At 52.8% G+C, this 19,497-nt stretch overlaps 1 protein-coding gene and 1 long non-coding RNA gene across 2 annotated transcripts; one reads left to right on the forward strand and one right to left on the reverse strand.

The window, feature by feature from the left end:
- The first annotated feature begins 261 nt into the window (after positions 1-261).
- MIEF1 (mitochondrial elongation factor 1) lies at positions 262-13,481 on the forward strand. The gene is made up of 5 exons (XM_043968859.1): positions 262-395; positions 7,909-8,065; positions 8,555-8,732; positions 8,884-9,146; positions 9,817-13,481. Exons 2-5 carry the CDS (start codon positions 7,916-7,918, stop codon positions 10,621-10,623), a joined length of 1,398 nt encoding a protein of 465 aa, XP_043824794.1. The 5' UTR covers positions 262-395; positions 7,909-7,915; the 3' UTR covers positions 10,624-13,481.
- On the reverse strand, positions 13,311-18,044 carry LOC122729794. The gene is made up of 3 exons (XR_006353355.1): positions 16,033-18,044; positions 13,811-14,016; positions 13,311-13,439 (listed from the first exon to the last, which is right to left on the reverse strand). It is a non-coding gene; the product is annotated as an uncharacterized LOC122729794 (long non-coding RNA).
- Positions 18,045-19,497: the final 1,453 nt, after the last annotated feature.

A 19,497-nucleotide genomic window follows, 5' to 3' on the forward strand; every position in this document is an offset into this window, starting at 1 on the left:
GAGGCGGCGGCGACCGTGTGAGGCGGTGTTCCCGGCCCCGGTCCCGGCTCCGGCCGCATTTCCATCTCTGGTCCCGGCCCGGCCCGGCCCGGGCGGCTCGCTGACGGCTCGCCGAGGCTCGGCTCCGGTCTCCCGGGCCCTCATGGCCGAGGCCGGCCGCGGTGCGGTGCTGGGTCTGTACCGGGCCCTGTTGCGCCGGGCCCGCGGGCTGCGCCTCACCGACCGCGACTTCTACGTGGCGGCCGTGCGCCGGGAGTTCCGCCGCCCGCTGCCGCCCGGGGCCGGCCCGGACGCCGTGCGGAGGCAGCTGGAGAAGGGCCGGGCCTTCCTGCGCGGCGAGCGCGGCTACCTCGTCTGAGGCCCGGGCCCGGCCACGATGTGCTGAGGAACCCCAGGTGAGTCCGGCTCGGCCTGGGTCAGGGGCGCGGAGGGGGGGCAAGCAGTGAGTAAGCGCCGCCTGTGTGCGCGGGGGTCTCGCCCGCTTCTGGGGCCCGGGCCCGGGCCCGGCTCCTCGCCTCGAGCTGCTAACGACGCAGGCACTTGTGAAGCGCCTTTGGGACCCCGGGAGCGGGGCCTCGGCGGGCGGACGCCCCCAGCCTAGAACAGTGGCCGGGGGTGGATTGTGATTGCCCGGCCCCTGCTGCCCCCGGGGCGTCCGAGGCGATCGCTCCTCCCGGGGTCGGAGCCCCAGCTGGATCCCATCAGGTCTAGAGCCGGAGCCTCCCTGCCGAGGGCCGGGGGAACGCCTCCTTCCCTGCAGGCCTCCCGGTGGCCAGGTGTGCCCCGGGGGGATGGGTGGGGGAGTGGGAAGGGACCGCTCCAAGGTCACACCACCCTCCAGGCTCGGAATTGGCCGCCCGGGGCTGCCGGCACAGCGAGGTTCGGTGTCTTCGGTGTCGCCGCCCGGCCTTGTCCCCCTGCTTGTCACTGTGGCTGGTGAGCGGACCAGCCACCGCACCCCCAGACTGTTGGCACGTTTGACGGGACTCGTCCAGCCTCCCTCACTGGTTAGTTATGAGGGAGGAACTTTGCAGGCCTGCAGGGGATGGCATCGGAGCCCCTTGCTCCCCAAGGCCACTGGGCTGGCCGTGCCGGACACGCAGGATTCACATTCAGCGCCTTGACCCCGGCTCCTGAGATCACCTGTTTACCTTAAGCCCTGGCACGGACATGTAGGAGAGTGACTGGCAGCTCCCACCTCTTCTGTCTTTCTAGTTTCGGGATTTCCAGATTTCTTGCCCCACACCTGTGAGGTAGGAAGACTTAATGAACGTGAGTGAGAGAGCTGGGGTAAGTAAGTATCTCCTCCACGTTAAAGCCTGTAGAAGGGTCAGCTGTTGTCATGATTCGGGCATTATTACTGTGCCCGCTTTCTAGACGACAAAACAGATTAGTGCTGTGGTCAGCGTGGTCAGCGGAGCTGTAGTCAGTGCCCTTAAAATCAAAGTGATGATAGTAACAGGAACAACTCAGATGTATACAGCACCATTAGGCTTTATGAAGCACCTTCCTTAAAGGCTGGCATTGCTTGGTAGCTTTGTGATGGGCACTGTGCTAAGTCCCCAGGACACCCCCAAGGAGCTTATACTCTTATGGGGGAGACAACAAGGAAACGTGTTCAAACAAGCCGCAGGTATGAAAAATAAGAAAGAACTAAAGAGCAAAGGCCCTAGAATGAAGAGGGTTGGGAATGACTTCCTGTAAGAGAGATGGGATTTTAGTTGGTACTTGATAGGAAGCCAGAGGGTGGAGATGGGGGGGGAGAACATTCCAGGCATGGGGAACAGCTAGAGAAGATGCTCTGAGCTGACAGATGGAGGGGCTTGTGGGAGCTAGGAGGCCAGTGTCACTGGAACCAAAACTAAATTGGGGAGGGGAAGGCCGGAATACTGGAAAGGTAGGAGGGGGCTAGGATGGCTTATGAAGGGCTTTGAATGCCAGACAAAGGATTTTAGGTTTGATTTTGGAGGCAATAGGGAGCCACTGGAGTTTGTTGAATTGGGGGGGGGGGAGGTGACATGGTCAGATCTGTGCTTTTGGAAAATCATTTTAGTGACTGAATGAAGGAGGGTTCGGAGTGGGGAGAGATAGGCAACCCCCCCAACAGCTATTGCAATAGTCCAGGTTTGAGGTGATGAAGGGCTGCCAGGGTGGGGGCCAGGTCAGAGGAGAGGAGGTGGTGTATTCGGGAGATACTGTGATAGTGAACTCTACAGGCCTTGGAAACAGCTTGGATATGGGGGCGAGAGACAGTGAGGAGTCCAGGATGACTCCGAGGTCGTGAGCCTTAGGGTCTGGGAAGATACGAGGAGGGAAGGTTTAAAGGGAACAACAGCTCTGCCTTTAAGAAATTTGAAAAGTATTTGGAGATGGGAGATTGGGGCAGGAGAGGTAGGTGTGAGGATCGTCAGCAGAGACCGCAGTTAAAGCTGTGGGAGCTGAGGAGATGGTCACCAAGAGTAGCGGAGAGGGAGAAGAGGCCCCGGGGCAGAACCCTGCAGGACACTCGGGGACAGTGGCCTGGATGAGGAGACAGGAGGGGCCATCGGGCGATTGTGTACCTCCTTTCACACGTGAAGAAATCGGTCTCCAGGCATTTCTTAAGCCCTGGCCAGGTGCTCAGGATTTGGTGATGGATTCCCCTGAGATCCAAAGGTAGAGGTGAAAACAGTCCCTGCGTTGAGAGATTACATTTTAACGGTGGGACAGCTACAGCAATCCATTACGCTTCTGTATGCATATCCAAGCAAAAAAATGGCGGAAAGAACGTAGTTTGAGAAGGAAGGCGATCCATTGCCTTTGCGGCCTCCAGCTTAAGGGAAGAGGGTTTCTCTAAAAGCCAAGGAGTGACCAGCCTGTCGTAGAGGCACAGGCAGAACAGAAATGGGGCTCGTTGGCCAGGTTGGGGCCAGGTTGGGGCCAGGTTCTCCAAGGTTTGTATTTGCTACTAGAAGCAAGAGGAAGCCACAGGAGTGACATGGGCAGAGGGGAATTTAAAGACAGAGGGGAACATGGACGGTGCCTTTGACAAATTGAGGTTTTGGGGAGAGAGAAGGAGCTTTGTGATCTTGATGTGGGAGTTTGAGATAACTCGGTGACATTGTGTTTGAAATGGCTATGTCAGGACTGATGCTCAGGCTAGAGACTGGGTTATATAGATTTGGAGGTCTGCGTAGAAGTGATAATTTAATCCCACCAGCTGATGAAGGCACTTAGAGGGAGAGGATAGAGAGTGAAGAGGTGACCTGCCTAGAGTTTAGGGAAAACCCACAGCAGAGGAGACTGAGGAGTGGTCAGACAGCTAAGAAGAGGACCAGGAGACAGTGGGCTCAGGAAGACAAGGGATAGAAGGGTGGGTGGGAGGCCCCAGTGCAGCAGACAAGTCAAGGAGGAGGAAGACTGTGGCCTGCAAGGTGTCAAGAGGGCTGGCATCGAGTGTGTTTTTTGCACCTTTTCTCAGCAGAGTCATCTTGGCCAAGTCACTTCTCCTGTGAGTTGGGGTTAATAATTCCCACGTTCTTTGCCTCCTGGAGTGGGGAGGAAAGAAAGCCCTTTGTACTTTCCAGCTTTGCAGTCAAGGAGTAGAGCTTGAGTCCTGAAAGGAGGCAGGCTTCTCTCCTGGGGATCAAAAATCAACAAAGCAAAATGAAGAAAAACAAGAGATTTTTAAAACCAACCAAAATCAAGTGGGATCAAAGTGAAGATACTGGGGAAGATACCCCGAATAACTGAAACTGTTCAAGTACCAGAATGATTCAGTGGAAAAAGAAGTGTAGGCATCCTGGGTGACAGACGATCTTAAAGGACCCATTGCCTGTGACAGAAATGAAGCAAAATTAACTTTGGTAGGAACATCCCAAGATATACCCTAAGACAAGAAGAGCTGGTAGGAAGCCAGCACGGGGTGCTGGGTGGGGGAAGTGGAGAGGGCACTGCCTTTGGACTTGGGCACTTGGCATCCGTGGCCTGGCTGTGATGCGGGAAACTAAGGGCGTTCATTCTCCTTTGGGGGCCTCAACTTCATTAATCTGTAGGGGGGGGTGTTCTTTCTGCCTCCCTTTAGGAGGGTTTTGTAAAACCACAGAAAAGTGAGCTCAGAGCTTTCCGGGGATGGAGAAGGAGGAGCACCTTCCAGTTACAGTAGCAGCTGGTTAAATCTCTGGAAGAGAGCAGAGCAGAGCTGTAGCATGCCCTAGTGGAAAGAACATGGGGCCTAGATTCATGGCCTGGTTTGGTCACTCTGAGCTATGTGTGAAGTCTTGGACAAGTCACTTAACCTCTGAGGGCCCATTTCCTGTTCTGTCAAGCTCTGGTGCTCCCTCTCTCAGGAGGTTGGGAGGGGAGTGTTTTGCTGAGTGTAGGGAAGGTCTGTCCTGACCAGATGTTCCTGCATCACCAGATGTTCCTGCATCACCACTGTAGCCCAGTCTCCTGATCCCTGGGGTCCTCTTAGCGAAGCACAAACTAAGTTCAGCTTCTCTATCAGTAAAGTGGGGGAAATGCCACCATCCAGCGGCTGGACATTGTGTTCCTCAGGGAATTCATTAGCAAAGCCGCCTTCTTGTAGCAGCCCCACATACTGTGGAGCAGATTGTGAGGCCCAGAGCCCAGCCCTGCACTGGTATGACAGGGTTTGTCCTATTTCCTGACTATATCTGTGTTGAGGAGTGCCGCCGTCCAAAGGACTTTTACTGATGATGCGGGCCTTCTGATGTTGGCAACTCATGATTTGTGGACAGGAGAGTCACCTGGTGCCAAGAGAGGTGAAGTGACTTTCCTGTGGCCACAGGGCCAGTTGTACACTAGTCCCCAGGCTGTGCTGCCTACACCCAGGCAGCCTCCCCCAGCCCCTACAGCTCCCTGACTGTACTTAGACTGCTCCTGTCACCCAGAAGAAAGCTCTTGAAGAGGAACTCCCTCCTGGGGGACTTTTCAGCAGGAGCTCTTTCTTTCCCCCATACTTTGTTTGGACTGTGTGCTCCCCATCCCTCCCATTGCTTCCCTCCCTGTCCCCTACTCCCTGAGGTTAAGTAATAGCAATGGCTGATGGGTAAGTCTAGCTCACACCTTTGCTTGTTGGAGTTTTCTTACCCTCCCAGAGAGGCTGGAGGGTATTGTTCCCTTGTGGTCAGGCCAGACCGAGGATCTCCTGGGCATGTGACATTTTATTTATCGTTAAATGCATGTATAAATAGGGTGTTTTCATAGTACTCTACTGTTGCCCCTTTCAACTTCAGCTTTCCCTTTTTTTGGGGGGGGGGCAATCAAGGTTAAGTGACTTAGATCACATAGCTAATAAGTGTCTGAGGCTGGATTTGAACTCGGGTAGGTCTTCCTGACTCCAGGGCCAGTGCTCTATCCACTCTGTCTCCTAGCTGCCCCTCCCATATCTTTTTTTTTTTTTTTTGCAGGGCAATGAGGGTTAAGTGACTTGCCCAGGGTCACACAGCTAGTAAGTGTCAAGTGTCTGAGGCCGGATTTGAACTCAGGTACTCCTGAATCCAGGGCCGGTGCTTTACCACTGCGCCATCTAGCTGCCCCCCCTCCCATATCTTTTTAGTTCATTAATCAGTGTGGCTAGTAGCCATAGTCCCATTTTATACCTGGAGAAACAGGTTAAGTAACTTGTCTGAAATTATAGTGACTTGCTTGGCCCTTCCTTCCTCAGATCTGCAGCCAGGTCATTGGTGCATCCAAAGGTCACGTGACCCAGCTTCTTCCTCCCTGGCCCCCCTTATGGCCCCATACTAATTCTTTGAGATAGTCCATTATAGAATTAGGAATAAATTTGACTCAGCCAGGAAAGGGTGAATCATATTTTTGACTTTTCACTTCTCCATTTGGACTTGTGAAGCTTCTTCCTTCAAGTCAACATCAAATCTTATCTAGCCCAAAATTATGGGAGTGTTACCCTTCACAAGCCTGACTTGTCGTCTTAGGGTTTTAAGCGCAGACCTGCAGAGGAAGCTTCTCATCCCAGATGGGAATGGAGAAATCCAGAGGAAAAATCCTGGATGCTGGCTGTCCGGAAGCTAACCTGGCACAAGGCTTGGGAAGGCTGGATGACTTGTTCCTCTGCCATCCCAGGAACTGGGACCAAGAGAATCTAACACTGGGTCTCTTCTCCCCCACCCCCCAGTTGTGGCATCAGTGTTTCCAGGATAGGACCCAGGCTGTGAGCAGGAGTGTTTTGGGACTCTCTGTTGCACATCTCACAAATGAGCTATTTTCTTTTTGAGGGGAAAAAAATTCCTATAGTTTGTAGGCACTTGAGAATTCATACTTGGCACCTAGCAGTCATAGTGCTATGTCCATTTTAGCTGAGTTTGACTCATCTAGGAAGGCTCTCAAATGGGTGGAGAGGCCTTGGAAATTCTCGCTGACCTGTGAGGTAAAAATAGCTTCAGCTGGCCTCTGTCCCCAGTGTGTAGCCAAGCCCTCCAGCCTCAGGCTCAGTCCTGCCACATTCAGCAGAATGTAAGCAAGAATAAAGGCCCCTGGGCTCTTCTCTTTTGGCATCTGATGGAGTCCCCAAATGTTAGGACCTCTGGGAGAAGGCAGTGATGGCACCAGACTTTTTGGAAATGCCGGGCGGTAAGTTAGTTAGCATTGTTTAGAACTGGAGCCAACTGCATGCAGTTCAAGTGGGCAAGCATTTTTAAGTGCTTACTGCCTTCTACCCACTGGGAATGCAGCAACCCCTGCCCTGCAGGAGCTTACATTCTGATGTAATGGAGAAGACCATGGCAGTAACTCGAGGGCAAAGAATACCACATCCCACTTGGCACACCAGTGACAAGTGTTGCTGATAAAAGTGATTTCGGAGACAGTGGTGGTGGGCACTGAAACATCTGCTGAATCCCCGTGACCTGGAATGTGAACATCTGCCCAAACTGGGTGGGGCTGCACCACACATAACTCTGCTTGGCCTTTTCTTGGTGCTGGCCAACAGCCAGGAGTCGTGGACTGAGTGAGCGACCTGAAGAGCAGAATTCTGCCCTGAACTCATCCCATCCTGGGACAAGGATGACGTTTTTTGTGCTTCCCAATATGAGCCCGTTTGGGAATCATCTTGAGCAGTTGTCTCTAAGTTGTGACCGCGTGTAGTGGCCAGCGATTATCCCTCGCAAACCCAAGCACTGGAGACATGAGACCAGGACCAGGATCTTGGATTCCTGGGGCTGAACTTGAATGTCCTAGAATTGGTTTGTTCTCTTTGTCTCCTTTGCCAGGGTCTTGGTTTCTTTTTCCAATTAACTCCAGCAAAGTTTCTGGCTCAAAGTATTTACTCTGATCACTCTCAGATAGACCTGGTTATTCTCACCAGGGCACTGGGTATCAACTTTCTCACCCACACACTCTCCTCAAAGAACAAATGTCTTGTGACCCAACAGCCACCATGCAGCAAAGACCCAGAGAGGGTTGTCAGCATGCTTTGGCCCAATAGTGCCTTTCTGTGCCAGTGTTGTTGGCCATCTCATGCTGGACCCAGAAGTAAGCATGTGGGTCCTGACATGTAGCCAGGGTGCCCTGCACCTCATGAGACAAGAAAGGGTCTTCAGGGGGTTAGATGAATCTCATCTGAAGAAGCGGGGAGCTTTTCTTCTGTCACAGATGTGCTTGTTCCCATCCCCACCCTCACCATGCCAACTGTGTCATAAGTAGGCCCAGTTATCTCCCTTTGGGGTAGATGGGGTGAGGCAAGAGGCTTGGCCTGGCGGGTGCTAGGAGAGCGCACGCCTGTCTGTCCAGAAGTCTAGGGCCAGGCAGGAAGGCGACAGACAGCTGGCCCCGTGGGTTGGGAGGGCGTGAGCAGAAACAGCAGCCTGGGGCAGCTGGAGAGAGGGGGTCTTGACTGTTAAATTGGCATCACTTGTAGCTTGGTGTGTCTTCTGCTCTTACCCACAGGGGAGCAATGGCAGGCACTGGGGAGCGCCAGGGGAAAGGCAAGAAGGATGACAACGGCATCGGCACTGCCATCGATTTTGTGCTGTCTAATGCCCGGCTGGTGCTGGGGGTGGGCGGAGCTGCCATGCTGGGGATTGCCACGTTGGCTGTCAAACGGGTGAGTGAGGGCCCCCCCCCCACATCAGAGGTGACAGGGTCAAGAGGTGATGCTGGGTGTGGGCTTCAGGGCCTGCAAGGAGCAAATGTCCTTTGCCTGCCAGCCAATCCCCCCACAGCTTGAAGCAATCATACATCCCTCCTTGCCCTTGATGGCAAACCATTGGGCCTGCCCTGACTCTCCTGCCTCCCTGGGAAAGGTGGAGATGCTTCTCTGGGATCCCCCACAGTGCTTTGTTCCAAGTCTTTGTACCATGTGGTCACATATTACTGTGTTTGATGCTATCTGTTGGCATGTCGATGTCCTAGACTGCAAGGACCGTGAGGTACCGAGAGGGATCCCATCTTTTCTCTACTTTGTCTCCCCTAGTGCTTAGCACACAGTAGGGATTTAACCAGATATTCAGATGAGTAAGGAATGGTGCGTGCCCTGAGGAGTGCCCAGGGTTGCTCACCCTCCTTCCTCCCATCTTGGTGGGCGATGTTGCAGATGTATGACCGGGCAATCAGTGCCCCCAGCAGCCCTACCCGACTGAGCAATTCTGGGAAAAGAAGCTGGGAGGAGCCGAGCTGGATGGGATCCTCACGGCTCCTGAAGCAGGACATGAAGACCAATTTGAGCAGGTCCCTGCAGACTCTGCCCACCGACCCCTCAGCCTTTGACACAGGTGAGAGTCGGCCACACCCTGGTCTCCTCTCCGCCGTACTCTGCTTGTTCTGCGGGACCTTTCCCTCCCCTTGGTGTGAATTCTAAGGGTGGATAAAGGAGGCCAGCATGGCTGAGGTTCTCATGTGAGTTTTTCTTGCCTTCCTTGGCAGATGGGTTCTACCCTCCCAGACCCAAACCAGCCTCCAAGAAGAGCCAGGTAGACTTGAAGAAGTCGCGGCTCCGCCTGTCCCTGCAGGAGAAGCTGTTTGCTTATTACCGGAACCGAGCAGCGATCCCCCCTGGAGAGCAGGCCCGGGCCAAGCAGGCTGCTGTGGACATATGTGCTGAGCTGCGGAGTTTCCTCCGAGCCAAACTGCCTGACATGCCACTGCGAGACATGTACCTGAGCGGCAGCCTTTATGACGACTTGCAGGTAAACACTCTTTTCACCGGAGAAGCCATTTCTCACCTTGGCCGGTGCTCTGAGAATCCTGGTCGTTCAGACCAGAGATGTCCCAGGCTTGGGAAAGAATATTATCATCTGCATTAAGCCCTGCCCTTTGGGGCAGCATTGCGACTTGGCTCCCCCCCCCCAAAAAAAAATTCCCTTTTATTTTCCTTTTCCCTTCTTGAAATTTGGGGCTTCCTTTTGAATCAGTGAATCATACCTTGGTTGAGGGTTCTCTACGTGTGAGACTTAGGGTTAGGCCCTGAGGAAGCTACTGGGGTCAGAGGTAGTCTCTGCGCATGAACAGTGGGGGGATGGCCTTGGCAGTGCCAAGGACTGACTGGTGAGGGAAAGTCCCTCTGCTGTACCTGGGTCAGATGAAGGGTTGGTGTGCAGATAAGACGGCTTTGGCGAGAAGGCTCATAGGGTCAGGTTAGGGAGGCCCACACAGGGCAGGACTGGAGACTTTGAAGGTTCCTGGGGGGTGTCTGGAGCGCCCCCTCCCATCCTCTCCTGTGCCCCGTCAGTGCCCTCTGTGGCCAGGGCTGGGCATTCCACTGTTGGCAGGTAGTGGCAGCACAGGCTGGTTGGGGCAGGAGAGTTTGGGGCAGGTTTGGGAATCACCCCCCTTTCACTGTGTGCCTTCTCTTGACAGGTCGTGACTGCCGACCACATTCAGCTCATCGTGCCTCTGGTCCTGGAGCAGAACCTGTGGTCCTGCATCCCTGGGGAGGACACCATCATGAACGTACCAGGCTTCTTCCTGGTGCGTCGTGAGAACCCAGAGTACTTTCCCCGGGGCAGCAGTTACTGGGACCGCTGCGTGGTTGGCGGGTACCTCTCACCCAAGGCTGTGGCAGAGACATTTGAGAAGGTGGTGGCGGGCTCCATTAACTGGCCAGCCATCGGGTCCCTCTTGGACTATGTGATCCGCCCGGCCCCACCCCCAGAGGCCTTGACCCTGGAAGTGCAGTATGAGCCAAACCGGCGCCTCATCATTGACTTTCTGCCGTCGGTGACACTGGGGGACACGGTCCTTGTGGCCAGGCCCCACCGGCTGGCCCAGTACGATAATCTGTGGCGGCTGAGCCTGCGGCCTGCAGAAACCGCCCGCCTCAGAGCATTGGACCAGGGTGATGCGGGCTGTCGGGCCTTGTGCCTCAAGATCCTCAAGGCTATATGCAAGTCCAGTCCGGCCTTGGGCCACCTCACTGCCAGTCAGCTCACTAATGTCATTCTCCACTTGGCCCAGGCGGAGACTGAGTGGTCTCAGGACGTGCTCGCCGACCGCTTTCTGCAGGCGCTCAGGGCCCTGATTGGCTACTTGGAGGCTGGAGTCCTGCCTAGTGCCCTGAACCCCAAGGTGAACCTATTCTCAGAGCTTACCCCTGGAGAAATCGATGAATTGGGGTACACCCTTTATTGCTCCTTGTCTGAGCCAGAGGTCCTGCTGCAGACGTAACACAGGGGGAAGCCGTGATGAGTATTGGGTAGTCAGGCCTTGGAGATGGTCAGAAACACCCTCCAGGCATTGGGTCCCTCGTGCCTCCAGTCCTGCTGGTCATTGCCGACTAGAATGGCCTTTTCTTGCCCTGCCTTTTTTTTCTTTTTTTTTCTCCTGTCACCAAGCACTGTGCCCCCAGTTTTTTTTCCACTGTCCCTCCAGTGAGGCCAACTTTCATAAAGTGCAGCAAGAAGGGTGGGGAGCAAGGGGAGGACCAAGCTGGTAAGTCACTTGGTCACCTTTAGCTGCCCAACCTACTTTTCACCTCTTTGTGTGTGTCTGTCACCATTGCCCTTTGTCCATCTGGCTCCTTTCCCTGGGACATGTCTGCTTGATCCAGATACTGTCTCATAACTGAATGCTGCTCTGTAGCACTGAGTGAATATTTATGAAATGCATTCTGCATGGCAAGTGAGGATTCAGGGCTGTGGGGTGGTCCTGGGGGCCATGTTCCTGGCTGCAGAGGCAGAAGGAGGCAGGCTGGCTCTGCAGAGTTGGAGGTGAGCCTGCTGGCCCGCCAAGATGAGACCCGTCAGATGACTTGGGGAGGGCCAAGAGCACCTCGCATGGGGATGTTCATGTTTCAGAGTCACTGTTCCCTCTGGGAAGGGATGGCTCTGGAATTTGGCTTCTAAGTTCCCATCTGGTTTTCTCTGAGAGGATGGAATGGGTGCCCAGGGAGGAGCATTGAGGTACAGAGTGACTCGAGACCTGTGGTAGCGACCAGCCCCATCACTGTCCAAGGGCAGGCTCATCCCTTCTCTGGAGTTGCCCTTGACCCAAAAGGGATTCTGGAGAGGGAGGGAGGGAGGGAGGGTCGGAGGCAGCTGGGGCATCACACCCCACTGGGGTCGCTGCATCTTCCCGGCCTTGCTGTCTGTAGCAATCTAGCTGTGGTGGCTGGTGGGAAGCCAGACTGCTTGCTGATGGTGCCTTCCCAGCGGCACCCAGAGGACCCCTTCTTAGCCTCTCCTCAAAGCCTCTGTCTGTCCTTGGAAAAGGGGAGGAAAGCATTCCAGGAGTGCCCTCACTCACACCCCCCCCCCCCCCCAGTGCTAGAGGCTGCCTATGCCTTCCCTTTGTCACTATACCTGTCAGCGCCTGGGGGGCAAAATGAAGGGGGAGGGGAAAAGACTTTGTCCATTCCCCTTGACATCCCCCCCTTGTTGCCCCATGCTAAAAATGCACTATTTATTGCAATGTAAAGTTCTCCGGGGGCGGGGAGGGGGGAGTGTAATACAAACTGTCATTGTGTCTTCCTGTTTTGTGTTTCTCTTTCCATTTGTGGTAAAAGGGGCCATCCACGTCCCTTCCTCTGGCCTTCTCACCCAGTATTTTGTACTCTCACCGCCAAATCTGAGTATTTTTGCTTTTGCTTTCTCTACCTCCCCACTCAGTGAGATTCTTGTACAACGTGCTAGCCATCTTTTCCTTGTACTTTAATGGCAGAGTCCCCATAAGACCAGGTCTCAGCCTCCTTCTGAATAACGAAGTTCTGGAAGCCATTTCTGAGAAATCCCCCCCCTCCCCCCAGCCTGCTTCCTGTTTAGAATGGGTGCTTTTCCTCCTTGGAGAGATTGTACAGGATTCTGATTGTTCATGAGGGCTGAGAATGCACCTTCCTGGAGTTCACTGGGGGGGAGATCCACCCAATAAGGTATTTTAAAGTCTGCGATTTCTCTCTAGCCTGCTTCTCCAAACCAGCTGCACATTAGCGCTCAGCACTGAATAACAAAACTTCAAACAGACCAGTAAGACTGGGCCCCAGGGTCTCTGATGAAGTAAATGCATTTCTCAGAGGGGAAAAGTGCAACTCTGAACCTCTTTATTGAATTAGGAAGAATTATTCCAATATATCTTCAAATTCAGACAGGCTGATCTTGCCACACTCCAAGGAAATGGAGCCAGGGAATGGCCCATGGGATCAAAAAGAAATTCGGCTTTAGGTAACGGGTCTATTGGACACAGGCTAATGGCTGAGGAAGGGGGGTGGGCATTGGAATTACAGCCTTGTTGGGGGAAAGGTGAGGACCCTTAAATAATTCAGCCCCCACCTAAGTTTTGTGCCCACTAAAAGCTGATCCCAGGAAAGTTTTCTTTCCTGGCACAAGCCCCTCTTAAGTTTATTTGGCCTGACTTTGTATCTCAGAAACCAAATCAGTCAGTGAGATTTGGGGGTTCTTGTCCCCACCCCCTGTTTATTAGAGGTATTTTTATCATTAAAGGTGTTTTTAAAGTCCATACTTCTGGTAGAAGGACAGTCACCGCCCAACCAGTGTCCTGGCCTGGCTGCTTTTTCTCCCTTTTGTGCTGCTGTTGCTGCTTCATTGGAGAGAGCTGGTAGCTCTTTAAGGCAGTGGCCCTGGCCCTGAAAACAGCCTGGTGGAAAGGCTCTGCCCTTCCTGACAGCAGCCAAGGTTGGGAGCAGGGCATGCTGGGCCAGGCTTCCCCAGCTGGTGGCAGATGCCCATCACTGCTCTGCTGTAGGCTTAGTGATGACAACTGAGCAGAGCCCCAGGAGAGCGGGTCCCAGGGTGTTGTGATTGTTTCCTTGTTCCCTGTCTCAAATCTGGTTTACCCTGTGACCTTCAGGGTTCTGACCACGCTCACCAACTGCCTTTTGCTCTGTAGAGTGTATGCAGTGTCCTTGATCCACGAACACGCCTGGGCTGGTTGGGGGGAGGAGGTCTGGGTAAGTGGTCTGCTCAGTTCTGCTGGGACCTGCCTCTTGTCTTTTCTCCTCCCCATAAATATTGAAGCAGGGAGTCGATACCCTATGAAAGAGTGGGAACAAAATAAAAAAATTCTTTGCACCAGCTTTGGCTTTTGTGTTTGGTGTAGATAAAACCAATTTTTGCAATGAACTAGGCTGTTTGGAGGCTACTGGGCAAGGCAGATTTTTCTGTGGCCTGTTGGAGGGTTTTGCCTCATCCACTGAGGCTCCCAGTGGCAGGCAGGGGACTCCGGTGTCCCCGGCCTTTTCCATTGCAGCTTAAAAACTACACTGGAGACGAGGGCTGGAAGCAGGAGGAATTAAGGAGAACCCCTTCACTTGGCCATTGTGGTGGTCATTTTTTCCCCAGGATTTTTCTAGGGCTCTCAGGGTAATTCAGAAAGATCACATGCTTTATGTGGTTCCCCTTACCGAAGTAGGCATGAGTTTTCCTGTTTCGGGCTCTTTTTGTGTGTATGCACACAATGGGTCTTTTCCATGTTGATTTCAACCATCCATCCTCACAAGCACACAGCAGGCACCCATGGACACCCCAGGAAGTGGCTCAGGACAGAACTGTGTGGTGCCCTGGTCATTCATGTCTTGGCTGCTCTGGAGATTTCACAGACAGCAAACCTCTGGTGTATGTTAATAGATAGAGACAGCCTTGTGTCAAAAGGGTTATTAGCCGGGAACAGCTAGGTGGCATAGTGGATAAAGCACTGGCCTTGGATTCAGGAGGACCTGAGTTCAAATCCAGTCTCAGACACTTGACACTAGCTGTATGATCCTGGGCAAGTCACTTAACCCTCATTGCCCCACAAAAAACCAAAAACAACAAAAGAAAACTAGGGACCAGAGGATTGTCTGGCTTGCTTCCTAAGAGGGAACAGAAATTTCTCTTTTTGCTTTGGTTTGGATTTCCAGGGTATAGGGAAGTGGCAAAGAGGAAAGCCCCTGGAATAGGGCACACCTCCTGTGGCTTGGCAGCTGCTCTGTACCTTTTGGTCTTAGCTGAGTTGCTTCAGGGACACCCAAGGGTTCTGTGACTTTCCTGGAGTCACTTGAGGCCTGTAGGTCAGAAGTGAGACTTGAGCCCAAGGCATCCTGACTTACTGGAAGCTAGCTTTCTACTACATCAGCTGCTGCTATTTTTCATACTCCGAGTGAATGAATGAATGAATTTAATAATCTGTCACTAAATGCGTAATACCTGCCATTCCCTGCACTAAGTACCAGGAATGCAGAGGAATGTGAGGACAGACCCTTCCCTCCAGCTCTGCTGATTGGGAAGGCTCAGCTGCAGAGCAGCAAAGGCCCAGAAATGTTCAGAGTGCAGGTGGTGGAGGGCCTTAGTGTGGGCACCAGCAGGTTAAGGTGACAGGGTCTGGGGATGGAGAGGTAGCACAGATGGTAGAGCCCAGAAGACCTTAGTCCAGTGGTCCTCTGTCTTATTGGAGGGACTCATCATTGGTTACCCCCAGCTCATCCAAGCAGCTGTGGTGTTCTTTCTGCCAGCGACCAACATCTGGCAGGGAGCAAAGGGGGAAGGTACCTGCATAGCCTGGACCAAAGCTTCTCTGATAGTGGGTCATGACCCCTCATGGGGTTGCGTGACAATGTGGGGGTCCCTAACAATTTGGCAATACGTGTCTGTATGTCTAGTTTAGTTACCTATGTACATGGGGTGGCTAAAAAATGCCTCAGGTGAAAAAGGGTGGTGAGTAGAAAAAGAAACCACGGGAGCAACAGCAGTTGGAGATTTAGAAGCTTTTTTTGTGGAAGGTCTTTGAGGTTGCCTCTTTTTTTTTGGAAGGATTTATTTACCTTTGTATGACAGCTGCCCAGTTTCCTCTCGGGAGAGTTGTCCAAAGGCCTTTTACTGGATGATGGCTGCCCCATTCATCTGAGCCCCAAAGCCTCAGGGATTGTGTTCTATCTCAGACAAGCAACTAAGGCACATGGTGCTGTCCAGCATGGGAAACCATCTGCTCGATCTGTTGGTGATAACCTACTGTTTGTGGGCCCCTTTTCAGAATAATGTTTTTACATGCATAGGCTTACAAAGAAAAATGAATTACGTTGAACTATAGTTATTAAACCCCTAGGTTACAGCTGTTCCCCTGCACCCCATCGGAGCATTGTCTCAGTGTCAGAGGCAGGATTCAAACCCTGGTCTTCATGGCTCTGAGGTCAGCTCTATCCACTCACTCTGACACTGCCTTTCTAAGTCAGAGATGCTCTGACATTCCTAGCTTTTCTCTGTGTGTTTATTGAGTAACGTGGCAATAAGTGCTAGTCCTTCCAGGGCCATATAGACTAAAGCTTCCATTTGGTTGGCTCCTGGCAGCATGGAGTGGAGCTTCCATGCCTAGACACTCCGCCAGGGAGTGTGAGCTCCAGCAGGTCCCAGCAGGCTGGAAGGGTTTCAAGCACGACCCCATTGATGATGGCCAGTTCATGAACCAATAACTTTGGATCAGTGCCAGGTTGGTTTGCCTGGTGAGTTTTCTTTTTTATTGGGAATTGGCTTGGCAACTCACTCAGGAATGGTACCCAGTGATGCTGGAGCTACAAAGCACCTTAGGAATCAGCTAGTTTTTTCCCCTCCCCCAAATTTTAGCCATGAGGAAATTGGTTGGGAGGCAGCTCACCTGAAGTCCTCTGTTGCCTTAAAGTCAAAGCCAAGATGGGAATTCAGTTTTCTCGAGTTCTGGGGAGTATTAAAACAAGAAAGACTTTGGGGGGCACACAAGAGCCTCAAGACCTGGGGGAAGGAAGAGTAATAATGGTGAATGTGGTGGGGAAATGAGTGTCTCCTGTAGATGGCATGGGATGTGATGGGACTTCCAATGTAAATATGCCATTTTCTATTTAAAAAATACATGTCAGGGGCAGCTAGATGGCGCAGTGGATAGAGCACTGGCCTTGGAGTCAGGAGTACCTGAGTTCAAATCTGGCCTCAGACACTTAACATGTACCAGCTGTGTGACCCTGGGCAAGTCACTTAACCCCAACTGCCTCACTAAAAACAAAACAAAAAAAAATACACGTCAATGGTGTTTTGTTTCCCCCATAGCCCTTCTCCTCTCCTACTAGAGTGCTGACCCATTTGTAACAAGAGAATTTTCTTCAGATGAACCGCCCCCCTCTCCAACTGACCAATACATTGATGAAATCAGACAATGTATACAGCATTCCACAGCTGTGACCCCTACCCCATTCCAAGCATGCCATTTCCAGTCTGAATGAGCTGAATCCTGCTCCAGTCCTGATTTAGGAAGAGCTAAAAGTCTAGTTTGATGTCTGTATTTTACATATAAGGAGACAGAGGCCCAGAGGGTGACTTGATGTCACACTCACAGGGGAATCTCCAAGACAGAAGTTGGTTTGTAGGTTTTAGAGCTGGCAGAGATCTTTGAGGTCATGCAGCCCCCCCCCCCCCATTTTATATCCAAAGTCATTACTTGGGGGAGAAAGCAGGGGGTAGGATTTGAATCCAGGTCCCTTGACTCTCCAAGGGGTGTTAGTTCCTGTCTTCAGTCTATCCTCTCTAAACCCTAGTTCAGGAATTGACATGTCCACGAAGTTACAATAAAGCCCTAATAAAGACTCTCTGGCATGTGTCCCCAGAATTCTTTTCAGTCTCAGCTGAAGGCAGGTTAGGGTTAGGGTTAGGGTTAGCTGCTAGCTGCTGCATTATTTCAAAATGAGGTAGGGTCAAGTACTACTAAAGCCATTAGCAAATCCGGGAAACAGGAGGGATCATGGGCTTTTTGAGCCAGAAGGGAACTTTGAGGTCACCTAGTCCAACCCCCATTTTACAGATGAAGAAACTGGCCCCGAGAGGGAAGGTGACTCCTGGTGGCCCATAGGATTTGCAGTCATCAAGGCCTACCACTTGGCAGAAGGTGAAGTGATTCTCTGGGATCCAGGGCTGGCAGGGAACTTGGAGGTCCTTTTGTGGCCCCGAGGAGGAAGGTGACTTTCCAGGGGCACACTGGTGGTCAGTGTTGGCATGGCCTTCATGCTGCCTCTAACTAGGGAGAGAATGGTATCTGAACCTGCATCACTGGATCCATAGGACTTTAGAATGAGGAGGGGCCTTAGAGATCATCCAGGGCCCGTTTTTCAGGAGGAAACTGAGGAAGGAAACAACAGCTCCAGGTTGTAGGTGGCAAATGGCAGGGCATTAATGGAAATCCAGGGTGGATTCTCACCCTGCCTGGACTGCGGCTGTCCATCCTCTCTGAGGGTAGAGGCTGCATACTCTAGGCAGGTGAGCTTGACGTGTTTCTGGCAGAGTTTGAGGCTTGCTACTGAAGAGATGGGTCGGGGAATTGAGGCGTAGTTTTCCTAGTTTTCAGCAAAGCCTGTGACAGTTGTTCATACCGTCCTTAGGTAAGACTATAATTGGGGGATTTGGAAGTGGATGGCTGATCACAGTGGAGGCTGGAACATCCTGGAACCCTTTTAAGGCCCTTGGCTGATTATTTTTATCTGTGACACAGCAGTTAGGTAGCTAATGCTTATCAGTTTGCAGATGGAAAAGCTAGCAATGAGCTGACCTGCGGAATGACGGGGTCCTCAAAGACCTCAGCAGGCTCGGAGGATGGGCCAATCTAGTGAAATGTAATAAACAGGGATTAAAGTTAAGGGTCTACATTTGGACAGCTGCACAAGGACAGGTGGAAGAGAGAGGCATAGCCCTGCAGTTGCTGTGCAAACAATCTGGGCATTTTAGTGAGCATGAGTCAACAATAGGACATGGCAGCCAGCCTTCACAAAAGGCTGGCTAAGAGAGGCACCGTGTTCAGAATCAGAGAATGCCTTCCAATTCATCGGCCCATGCTCAGGGAGTCCCGTTTCTTTTTCTTTTTCAAATATGATTTGATTTTTAATTTTTTTCCAATTACATGTGGAGATATTTTTTGAGTTCCAAAGGTTTTTCCCACCCTCCCCTCCCGAGGCCAGCAGTCTGATAAAGGTTATACATTACAATCATGTTAAACATATATATTTTTTTAAGCATGGCATTTGGCAAACCAGAGCACATGCAGGGGAGAGTGACCAGGATAAGGTCAGGAGCAGGGAGTGTATTAGCCTGGAGAAGAGGAGGGGGCAGGGACCGGGGGAGGAGACAGGAGGGGACCCCTTGTACCTGACGGGCTGTCCTATGAAAGAGATCAGATTTGTTCTGGCTGCTCCCCGAGGGTGGAACTAGGAGCCGAGAGGAGAGATTGCATTGCGGGAGGCAGATCTCTGCTCAATTTAAGGAGAAGCTTCGTAACGAATTCCAAGGTCACGATCTAGAGTTGGGAGAGCCCATCCAGAGCCAATCTGCTCCAAGCCACCCCTAGTGGCACAAGAGATGTCCCCCCTGTAGACTGAGCTCCGTGAGGCCAGGGCCCCCTCGCTGGCGGTCAGTGCTTGGACCGCACTAACTGCAGCATCTGCGGCTGCTTTTGGATGGGAGGTTTTCGGGCCTGTCCGTCCCCCTCAAGTTTCCTCCTCCTACTTTCCATCCCTGCTAAGCCCCTAGAACACGCCAAGGAGACGCTCATCGTGTCCCTCCCAATCCCCGCTCCCCAACCAATGGCTGGGGTCACCCCCGCCCTCCGCGACGTCTTTGAGCCTGCTGTCGGTGTACGTATACACCGTGACATTGATCTCTTCGATTTCTCTCAATTCGGTTCAGGCCAATGTGATCAATTAGTCCTTCCGATCAGTTAGAAAGGCCCCTGATGGACGGAGCCACCGGCAAGTGGGGGGCGCCCTAACTAGAATTCGACAGGTAGTGAGCTCCTCATCGCCGGAGCTGCCCTTCAACGGGGCCGATGGTGTGCGGAGGGCACTCGCGGTCTACGGGCCGGCCCTCTCTGCTGGCGCAGCGCGTCCGCCACAGAAGGGTGACCATGCCTCGGGGCCTCAGTTTCCTTCTCTGTACTAAACTCGGGGGCTGGGCCAGGGGGCTGCCCTCTGGGCCCGGGCCCCCTCCGATCCTAAACACGCCGCAATGCAGTGTGACCCGCGGCAGTGGCCTGCCCTCTCTGGGCTTCGAGTCCGAGCTTTGGAAGGAGAAGGGGGTGGGGTGGAGGATGGGCAACCCGCCAACCAGG

This window comes from Dromiciops gliroides, chromosome 5 (assembly GCF_019393635.1).
Source record: "Dromiciops gliroides isolate mDroGli1 chromosome 5, mDroGli1.pri, whole genome shotgun sequence".
NCBI classification, from domain to species: Eukaryota; Metazoa; Chordata; class Mammalia; order Microbiotheria; family Microbiotheriidae; genus Dromiciops; species Dromiciops gliroides.

What these genes read in the sequence shown, in the direction of transcription:
- MIEF1 (XM_043968859.1), top strand. Translation starts at nt 7,916, where the DNA reads ATGGCAGGCACTGGGGAGCGCCAGGGGAAAGGCAAGAAGGATGACAAC. An exon ending in CCACGTTGGCTGTCAAACGG is followed by an intron (nt 8,066 to 8,554) that starts GTGAGTGAGGGC and finishes GCGATGTTGCAG; the next exon opens with ATGTATGACCGGGCAATCAG. An exon ending in GCCTTTATGACGACTTGCAG is followed by an intron (nt 9,147 to 9,816) that starts GTAAACACTCTT and finishes TTCTCTTGACAG; the next exon opens with GTCGTGACTGCCGACCACAT.